Genomic DNA, 10860 nt, shown 5'->3' with positions numbered 1-10860 from the left:
GCTGGCTATATACAGGGAACTGGCGGGCTGTATACTGGGGGGCTGGCTGGCTGTATACTGGGGGGCGGGCTGGCTATATACTGTGGAGGGGGCTGGCTGGCTATGTACTGTGGGGGGGGGCAGGCTGCCTGGCTATGTACTGTGGGGGGGCAGGCTGGCTGGCTATATACATACAGGGAACTGGTGGGCTGTATACTGGGGGGACTGGCTGGCTGTATACTGAGGGGACTGGATGGTGGTGTTATATGACATAGTAGCAGTATTATAGTAGTTATATTCTTGTATATAGGGGGCAGTATTATAGTAGTTACAGTCTTGTTTATCAGAGAAGGTATTGCAGTAGTTTCTTGTGTATATATAAGGCAGTATTAAGTTGTGTTCTTTTAAAAAAAGAGCCTTTTTTTCCTGTGCAAGGGAGGCAGTATTATGAGTCTCTTTATCTGCACTGTACATATTGATTTAGACCATCTATCAACAGTTTGCATGGAGTTTAGTAACTCCACCCACATTGCATGGTCACGCCTTCTTTCTTGACCCCGCCCACAGAATGGGGCCACTTTTACAGTTTTTTTCCAGGGTAACTTCTTCCCCATTCATTGCTGTGGTTTCTTATACCCGACTTCCCTCCCTCATATTTACAGTAATTGCTTTGGGATTGTTCCAGTTTGAATGATGGTTAGAAGACTTTGTCATAGGTTGTAACTCTGCAAATTCCTAATTGTCGGAGGGGACTAGTTAAACATGGAACTGCGGCCTGAGAAAGTCCATGTCCCTTGGAGAAGGCGGCGGCAAAGGGGAGGAGTGTTGATCACATGACACCCATATAAAACTGGGAGTCTTTGTGACAAATTCTTTTAGAAAGAACTTGTAGGGTCCAAGGGACGGATCTAAACCTCTTCTTGAGACCATCATGTACGTGTCAGTCCTGCTCCTACTAGGATCCATGTCCAGACTCTGTAGCAGTGATCAGCCATGTCCGGGTGAGTACATCATGTATATGCATCTCATGTATTTTGATGTGATTTTGGGAGCAACATCAAAAAGTTTCACAAAGTTGGCAAAATTATATTTAAAAAAAAAATTATATAAAAAGATTTCTATTGTTCCACCCCCTCATTGAAACTGCATTTTTATTGGCAGAAGTGAAAGTTTTAGGGATCGGGGAGTCGGACAAATTATCAATTCTTCGAGGTTGTCCCGGACATCCTGGTCCTCCAGGTCAAAAAGGAGAAATTGGGACAACGGGAGACAAAGGTTTGTAAAAGTGAATAACTATTGAAGTTTATGGGTTGTGTAAGATATTTTCCATATTGTAGAAGGGTGTCAGTTTAGGTTTTCTCTAGATTAGTAGATATAATCAATAGGCACCGGGACCATAGATACATAATGATTTCATCCCCATTGTAATGAATTTTGAGAACTTTTTAGGGTTTTGTTAGTGTCATGTAGATTCTGAAAGGGGGTTCATTTTTATCTTTGCTATTAGGTCCCTCGTCCCATATTATAACACTACTGCTTTATTCTTCAGGGGAAAGGGGAGCTACGGGGGAGCAAGGAAAGGATGGACCTCCGGGTCAAAAAGGTTAGTAAAGAACTATGACTTGTAATGTTTTAATATTATATACAAAATTCACATAATCTGTTCTGTCTGGTGCCAGTGTGTTATAAATGATATGTCACATGTTTTTCAAGGGTCCAAAAAAGTGCATTCATAGGTAGGTTCATATGCTTGGTCCAGATGAAGCTTCCAGCTATGAGGACCAAACAGCCCCACATTATCTTACATTATTGAGTGTGGCACAGTGGTGTAACTTCAAACTGCAAGACCCTAATGCAAAATCTACCCCAGATTCCCCTACCCCCAACTGTAACGTATTGATATTGGTCTCTTCATATGGGCAGCCTCGTGCCCCTGGGCACCCTCTGCACCTTGTGCCTATAGTCACAGATTTATTCTTATGTCTTTCTAGTTAGTATTTTCAAGACTTCCAAACAAGTTTTGCAAAGTTTTCTTGTTTCTTTTGCCATCATCTTCTCTTGTCCACCACATCTGTTTCTTATAGGAGAGAAAGGAGACAATTGTGAGGCTGAGCCGATGTATGGTAAGTTCTGTGAACTTCTCCCTATACACAGAATCCATATTGCCCTAAATGAAATTTGCAGATCGACCAAGATATAACTTACCTGCACAATAAGGGGATAATAAGACATACAAAAAAATAAAAAAATAATTTAGTTTTATGAAATGGACACGAAGAATTCCTTCCTTTAAAAAAACTGCTAAAATATACCAATTACATCAATGTAACTTAGACAAACTGGGGGCAGATTACACAATCAAAGGCTGAAGGATAAAGAAGGCTACACTGTATCAAATGGGGGATCAAAATCAATGTAAGTGGCAGACACACACTGCTAGCAGTGTTCATTTTCCCTACAGCACCTCCAGAGGAGAAACAAAGTATTACACATTTTAATTTGAACGCTAGACACTCTGGGGCTCAATTAGTAAGGGTCCGAACGCTGCACTTTCGTCGGGTTTCCCGAATATTTCTCTATTGCCCTGAATTGCCCCAGGTTTTTGGCGCACGCAATCGGATTGTGGTGCATCGGCGTAGGCTTGCATGCGACAGAAATCGGGGACAAACCGTGGAATTTAAAAAAGGAAATGTGTCTCAAGATCAAGCACTTACATGCACCGGAAAGAAGCAGGTGAACTCCTTGGCACAGAAGCGACACATGCGTGAACTCGGACGCACGAACTTGAATAGTGAATCGCGCCGGACCCCAATCCTCGATGGACAATGCACCGCGGGATCGCGACGGGACAGGGTAAATAAATCTGCCCCTCTATATTCACACTCTACTGGTTATTAGATCAAGACACTGAATATCTAAAAAATTACATTGGAAAAATATTTATTCTTTCCAAAATAAACTTTTGCATGGAGTTTTATACTTATGTATGTGTCTCCTAGTTGCCAGGAACTGCAAAGAAGTACAGAATCAGGGGGCAGTGCTCAGTGACTGGTACACCATATACCCAGATGGCCACCAGCCCCTTAAGGTCCTGTGTGATATGGACACTGATGAAGGGGGATGGATTGTAAGTATATACAGCATGAACATGAATCTTCTGGATTCATTATAACATCATCTTATCCTCTCTCTATATATTTGACCTGTGACTCAATATTTTTCTTTGTGGTAGTTTGTGTTAGATTTTTGTAGACCATATAATCTAGACCAGGTCTTTTCTCACAACCTCCTCTAGGTCATACAGAGACGTTGGGACGGGTCAGTGGACTTCTACCGCACTTGGGATGAATATAAGAAAGGATTTGGAAGTCGTCTTAATGAATTTTGGCTGGGAAATGATAATATACATCAAATAACTTCAACAGGTAATGGGAAGCCTGAGGACCATCTCCTTATTGATCATCCTGCTCATTTTTGGTGTGGCTACCATGTATCCAAGGTCTACTTGGCTTGTTATTGACTAGTTGATGGTCTTCTTGGCTTGTTATTGACTAGATGATATGGTTTTCCTTTATTTTAGTGTAGAACTCAGCAGATGTGGACCAACTGGGTATCAAACTGGATTGACTATTAGGCTATTCCTAAGTTGTGTTTTCCAGGGGGTCTCCCTGGTCTTCACAATATCCTTTACAGGGATCAGAGAAGATGTCTTCGTAAAGGCTACATCTTGGAATGGTCCTGATGTTGGTGACAGCTAACCCAGACAAGAGGGGTTTGTGAAAAGAGGGGTTTGTGACAAGAGGGGTTTGTGAAAAGAGGGGTTTGTGACAAGAGGGGTTTGTGACAAGAGGGGTTTGTGACAAGAGGGGTTTGGAACCTGTAAAACACACTGGGGGACAAGATCAGAAAAAGGGTCAAACACAGAAGACAGAAGGTAGTGGACTGGAATAACTTTACAGAAACTTGACAAGGTTTGATAGCTAAATTTGACACCTTCCACTGGGGGAATGTACCATATAATCACCAGAGGTCACCAGGGATTGTTTGGGAACACATAATCCTGTGATACACTGGCCTTTTCAGAGTTGTTATAGACCTGCACCTTACACGGGGGCTAAGCAGTAGTAGGAAGTAAGCTAGAGCCGGGGCCCAGAGTCCAACTTTGTTGCTTAGACCAAGAATGGTCTACACCAGGGGCGTAACAACTCGCAGGGGAGTAACAGCCATGGCAGCTGCTACGGGGCCCATAGTGTCTGGGGGACCAGCCAGCCAACCTTCCACACTAAAGAATACATATATACATATTATGCTGCACATTATACAGCATAATATGTATGTAACAGTGCACATCTTTCACAGTACACACCAGAGCTGGCAGCCCAGATAAGAAATGTTGGGGCAGGGGAAAACAGATTCCCTAAACACTACTTCATGCCTGTTTATTGTGTGTGGTATATATATATATATATATATATATATATATATATATATATATATGCTGTATGTGTGTATATGTGATTTGTTTATTCTCTATATACGTCTATACAGTATGTGTCTAAAAGAAGTGTATATACTGTATGCATGAGTGTATAAATGTATGTATGCTTGTGTGTATGCTTGAATGTATAAATGTGTGTGTATGAGAGTAGAACTGTATGTGTGTGTATAAGATACACATGTACTGTATGTGTGTAAAAGAAGTGTATATACTGTATGCATGAGTGTATAAATGTATGTATGTTTGTAAGAATGTATAAATGTGTGTATAAGTGTAGAACTGTATGTGTGTATGAAAGTATATATATATATGTATATATATATATATATGTGTGTAAATATAAATGATATAAAAATGTGCATATATAAATATGCATAATTTTTAAGGGGTCCGCCTTCAGAAGTCTGCCATGGGCCCTGCCTCTCCTAGTTATACCCCTGGTACACACACACCATCTACATCTACAGTAAGGATTACATAGGCTGGCTCGTACATTACTCAAAGTCTTCATATCTTCTAGGCCCTGGCTAATTATTGTGTTAAACATCTCTTAGCATTGCCACTTTACTGACTTGTACTTCTCCTCCCTAAATGAGATTTCCCTAAAACATCCATGATGTCGCTGTAGGACTCATTGTAACATCTGTTTTAATCACCATTTTAGTTTCCCTGTATTGAGCTCTACTATGTTCTCAATCTTCTTCTCTATTAAGGAACATGGGAACTTCGCATCGATCTACAAGAGTTTGAAGGTAAAAAAGTGTTTGCCAAGTATTCAAGCTTCAAAATCTTGGATGAATCTCAGAAATACCAATTATTGCTTGGAGCCTTTAAGGAAGGAACTGCAGGTGACTTATAGTTTTATTAAAGCTGTGTAGAGCTTGTATGTAGAGTCCTTCAAGATGATTTTTAGCATCTTTACATTTTACTGTTCCACTGTGATGGCCAAAAGAGACATATCAGTGCCCACACAAAAAGTACTTACCTCCAGCTTCCTTTTCTGACGGGGTACAGCAAGGACATAGGTGGCTTGATGACATCATTGTACTATCTGTATTGTAGAGCCAAGAACTAAGAAGCTCTGCAGCGCTGCTCTTATAATCATTTACTAAGAACAGTGCAGTTTGCCTGTGTAGTCTGCAGGGGGCACCAGATTCAGGATTTTTGGCACACATTCTTCATGACTCTGGCGCCCCCCTGCACTGCTCTGACAGAGTGCACAAGCTTTTTTTGGGAGCACAGACCTTAGTAAATATGCGCAACTATGTCTTAAAGATGCAATTGGTTAAATAGCAGGCAGCACATGACTGCCAATGGGGAGTCCTGGTGGTGCCACATGCCCACCTTTATAATAATAGTAAGATATGGAGCATTGACCTCATTGGGGCTCAAGGGTCCGAATCGCGCACTTTCTTCAGGTTTCCCGACGATTTCCAATTTGCGCCGAATGGCCCCGGGATTTTGGCGCTCGCAATCGAATTTTGAGGCATCGGCGCCAGCTTTCACGCGACCGAAATGGGGGGGGGGGTGTGGCCGACGGACAACCCGGCGGATTCAGAAAAACCGTGGAATTTAAAAAACAATTTGTGTCGCAAGAACAGCAGTAAGTAAATCTGCCCCATTCTCTTCTATGGACTTTCAAGCCTGCAGTGCATGGCCAATTCCAGCCAATTCCACAAGTCTGCAATACTATGCATCTATGTGGAACTTGCAGTCCTGCTTTCTGCAATTGACCGAGGTCTCAGAAATCATCCACACCGCGATCGGATATTTATCCCTATCCTGTGAGAAACCCCTTTAAATTAATATTAACATAATTTGTGATGGTAGACTGCCCAAACTTCCTTTTTCTAGTATGTGGAACCTTTTTTCTTAAAGGGGGTTTGCCCACAAAACAAGTTAGGCCTCATCCACAGGATAGGGCCTAACTTGCTGATCAGTGTGGGTCTCTGTGAGGAGAACCCCACAGATCACGAGAAAGGGGGTTCGGTTGGCTCCATCAGCTCCGTAGAGATGAATGTGGCAGCACCGGACATGCACAGCCAGGTTCTCCGCTCATCTCGGAGAGCGGCGACATCCCCATTCTCGGGATCTGTGAGTGTCTCATCACTGAGACCCCCATCCATCAGCAATTTTAGTCCTATTTCGTGTATAGGGTCTAACTTTTTTCATGGGTAAACCCCTTTAACTTCTAGAACATCACCATCTATCTGCAAAAAGCCCTTGGTAGAATATGCTAATGAACCTGAGACGCTTCCACCTACGTCACCTGAGCACTTCTTGGCTCTGCGGTCTAATTATATATGCACGCCCCCACTCTCTGAAGTTTAGCTTGGTCCCGCCCGCTGATTTGGAGACAGCCAGTTACATCAGGCTTAACTTCAGAGAATGGGGTTGTGCATATATAATTATACCGCAAAGCCAAGAGATGATCCAGTGACATAGGTTGGAGCACCTCTGGCTCATTAGCATATTTTTCTACGCTGATGTTCCTGAAGTTAAGAAAAACGGTTCCACACACAAAAAATTGGAAGGGCCAAGTAAGTTTGGGCAGTCTATCATCAGAAATTCTGATGGTTTATGTCCTCTAAGCCTCAAACAAAAGAGGGAGGAGAGGAGATCAGCCCTGGTTGGTGCAATTCCCTTTCTTTTATGGGTGGCAAAACAACCAAGGATACCACTGGCTAGTCATATTGGCCCCAATGTCGAGATCACCCTTAGGGTACATTCACACCAACTGAATGGGGACCGATATCTGGACGCACCATTTGCGTCCAGATATTACCTAACGCCTAAGGCGTCCGGTCACGGTGGAGTGAGCACAACGTGACTGCACATGGAGAGTTACAGGACATGTTGTGTGAATGAGACCTTAGTGTCTGACAAACCATTCTGATAAATGATCTGTCTTCTTCATTTTGCAGGAGATTCCATGGGAGATTTGGTCAACATGAAGTTTAGTACTAAAGATCAAGACAACGACATATATGAAAGCCACTGCTCCCAAATCTTCAAAGGCGGCTGGTGGTATAATAATTGCCACTTGGCAAACCTTAATGGGTTATACCACCAAGGACCCCAGACCTCCTATGCTGATGGCATCAACTGGCACTCTGCGAGAGGGTACAAATACTCATATAAGCATGCAGAGATGAAGATAAGGTCTGTCTAGAAGACGATGGAGAAGAAGACCAGAATTTGTTTTATGACTTTATAAGTATTTACTCAAAATGTCTTATATAGCTGTCTCGATGGAGGCCATATCACATAGTTAGGTTGTCCCTGAGGAATGGTGGGCTCCAGGTTACAGTAGTCAAACCCCCCTAACTAACATGGATTCATTAAATACAACTCCTTATCCCCATGTATTCCTTATGTACAGCCTTTTGTGGGCCCCCCAGCAGTATGCCCAGTGCTGGCGCTGGCCCTGATGGTTACAATAAGGTGGGATAACCTAGTGTAGGCTTCCTTTCATGCTAGAATTTCCTTCATCGAGAGAACAGATTATGATTATCACTGCTGCTCTAGATCTGTAATGAAATGCCATAGACAAAACCGATTTACATTGAAATAAAACTAAAATCAATAACCATTGTAATTTTTAAAAAAAATCTAAAAAAACAAGGAATGAAATATGGAAAATGTTATCCACACCACTCACAGGCAGCTCCAAGAAATGTGACAGCGATTCCCGCAAATGTTTTTTATTAAGAAGGTCAAGGGACGATTTTTTAAACCATGGGGCACATTTACTAAGGGCCGTGCACTAGTATTCTATAGGACTTTGCACGCTCTTTGAGATGCAAACTACTTGCACATGTATTCAAGAAGTGTCCGTGCCACATTTGTTTCGCACGCAACCATTCAGGTGCTAAGTCCGACCATGCGCCAGATTTATCATGCAAAGTCCGACAGAAATGTGTTGCATGCCCCATGTTAATTGTGCACCAAAATAAAGCTGGTGCATTCTGTCGGAGCAATGCAGGGGGCGCCAGATTCATGCAGAACGTGTGAATCTGGCGCCCCCTGCACACTACACAGTTAACTGCACATAGTACAGACTGTGCTGCTCTTAGTAAGGCCCCTTCCACACTAGCGTTGCATTTCACGTCAGGGTGCAATGCGTGAAAAACTGACGTTTTTGTTCCATTTTTCCTTGGAGTAATTAGCGTTTTTGCGTTTTTCACGCGCGTGTTGTTAGCGTTGTTTTGCGTTTTCGGCGCATTTTTCACGCGCGATTCAATGGGAGACTCGAGCATTTTTCAAAGGGACCATGGTTTGGGATTAAAATGTGTTATTTAATTGAAAAATAATGTCTTCTGATAAGTTGCAAACATCTGCGATCTATTCTTCACTGTTCCGCGCGTATATTATCTCCCAACAAGTTAGCAGATGTGAAGAACAGTGAAGAATAGAATAAAAACAGTGAACACAGTGACCACAGGATCATTTAAGAGAAAAACACAGTGCAGAACACAGTGCAGAATAGATTACAGATGTTCGGCACATCTGCTTACTTGTCGGGAGATGCGCACGGAACGGTGCGCCCAAAATAGCATGTGAAGAACAATATATATGTGTGTGAAGAACACATTGCAGATGTTTAAATACATCTGCAATGTGTTCTTCACACATATATATTGTTCTTCACATGCTATTTTGGGCGCACCGTTCCGTGCGCATCTCCCGACAAGTAAGCAGATGTGCCGAACATCTGTATTCTATTCTGCACTGTGTTCTGCACTGTGTTTTTATCTTAAATGATCCTGTGTTCACTGTGTTCAATGATTTTATTCTATTCTTCACTGTTCTTCATTGTGTTTTTTTAATTAAATGCTCGATCGCGAGCAGGGGAAATACTGTTATTCTGGTCACCTAGCAACCCTTACGTTTAAAACGCATTGCACTCGCATTGCACTTGCAATGATTGCGAGTGCAATGCGTTCTTGATGCATCTCCATAGACTTGAATGGGGCGTGAAAAACGCGCGTGACACGCAAAAGTAGAGCATGCTGCGATTTTGACGCGCGTGAAAACGAACGCAAGCACGCGCGTTAAAACCAACGCTAATGAAGAAAGACCCATTGAATACAATGGGACAGAGTGCAATGCAAGTTCTGCGCGTCAAATGCACGCGCAGAACTCGCGCGTGAAAAACGCCAGTGTGGAAGGGGCTTAAATGTGCCCCTATATTTCCACTATTTATCAATTTCCTCCATTGAGAAAATGAAGGAGCTCTGTTCACCATCAATCTCATGATTATGGCAATCCTGGGAAGAAATGAAAATTCACAGAAAAAATCTTGTTATCTAACATTTACCACCAATTTGACATGCTTTGTGCAGCGCTGCGTAATTTGTGTGCGCTATATAAATAAATAATAATTATTATTTATTATTATTATTACTTTACTGTCGGGCTGCTGTGAAAAAATGAAATTTAACCTTACATCCCTCAGCGCTCCCGGTGTCCCGCACTGCCGTCGGTCTCTACTACACCACTGTTTATTTACCAGCTCCACTTCGTCAACACCGCTCACCTGCCAAGCCCAACCCTCCCTATGTTTGGCGCTGTAGCGGGTGGGCATGCCAGGCCGCCGGAAATTGTCGGAGTGGAGCTGCCATGCCCCTATAAACATGAGGCACAGCAGTGTTAGGTGGTTTGTTTTTTTTCGCTGCCCTCAGCCCATTACTAAAGTTATTATTAAAGGAAACCTACCACTTGAAGTGGCAGGTTTCAGAAGAAAATATCGAGCACCAGCTCAGGGTGAGCTGGTGCCGGAGCTTATTTTTGTTAGTGTTTTAAACTGCTGTATTGCGGTTTAAAACACTTTTTAAACTTTATAGCCGGCGCAGGGAGGTACGCGCTCGGCGCTTACCAGGCGCGCGGCTCTCCTTCACTTCCTATGTAGCCGCGCGCATGGTAAGCGCCGAGCGCGTACCTCCCTGCGCCGGCTATAAAGTTTAAAAAGTGTTTTAAACCGCAATACAGCGGTTTAAAACACTAACAAAAATAAGCTCCGGCACCAGCTCACCCTGAGCTGGTGCTCGGTATTTCCATCTGAAACCTGCCACTTCAAGTGGTAGGTTTCCTTTAATGTTGGATAACCGCATTAAGATGGGACCTTTTATCTTCTGGGATAAGGCAGCAGCCTCCTGGCCTGAGGGAACCAGATGACTCAATAATCTTTTAAGAGGAAGGGACCCACACATGTAAAATAACATAAGGAAGCAAAAAGAGGAGTCCTGGAGTTCAGAGCACCTCCAATTTCCTAAATGATGTCCTCCATTTCCTGGAGCGTGGAGACCATCATGTGACCACAAGAAATTCTACAACAAGTGGGATATGACTCAGATTTGACTTAGGACTACACCTAATGATAT

At 42.9% G+C, this 10860-nt stretch overlaps 1 protein-coding gene across 1 annotated transcript; it reads left to right on the top strand.

The window, feature by feature from the left end:
- Positions 1-844: 844 nt before the first annotated feature.
- LOC140077183 (ficolin-1-like) lies at positions 845-8066 on the top strand. Its single transcript, XM_072124138.1, has 8 exons — positions 845-980; positions 1141-1254; positions 1529-1582; positions 2064-2102; positions 2979-3106; positions 3275-3404; positions 5191-5325; positions 7402-8066. The coding sequence occupies exons 1-8, from the start codon at positions 911-913 to the stop codon at positions 7647-7649; spliced, it is 918 nt and encodes a 305-aa protein (XP_071980239.1). The 5' UTR covers positions 845-910; the 3' UTR covers positions 7650-8066.
- The last annotated feature ends 2794 nt before the right edge of the window (positions 8067-10860 follow it).

This window comes from Engystomops pustulosus, chromosome 9, assembly GCF_040894005.1.
Source record: "Engystomops pustulosus chromosome 9, aEngPut4.maternal, whole genome shotgun sequence".
Classification (NCBI taxonomy): Eukaryota; Metazoa; Chordata; class Amphibia; order Anura; family Leptodactylidae; genus Engystomops; species Engystomops pustulosus.
The sequence above is the reverse complement of the archived record's forward strand: the minus strand, read 5'-3'. Positions and strand labels throughout refer to the sequence as shown.

Excerpts from the sequence above, each read along its gene's own strand:
- LOC140077183 (XM_072124138.1), top strand. The coding sequence starts at position 911 with ATGTACGTGTCAGTCCTGCTCCTACTAGGATCCATGTCCAGACTCTGT. Across the intron at positions 981-1,140 it reads CAGTGATCAGCCATGTCCGG|AAGTGAAAGTTTTAGGGATC; the intron begins GTGAGTACATCA and ends TTTTATTGGCAG. Across the intron at positions 3,107-3,274 it reads CTGATGAAGGGGGATGGATT|GTCATACAGAGACGTTGGGA; the intron begins GTAAGTATATAC and ends AACCTCCTCTAG.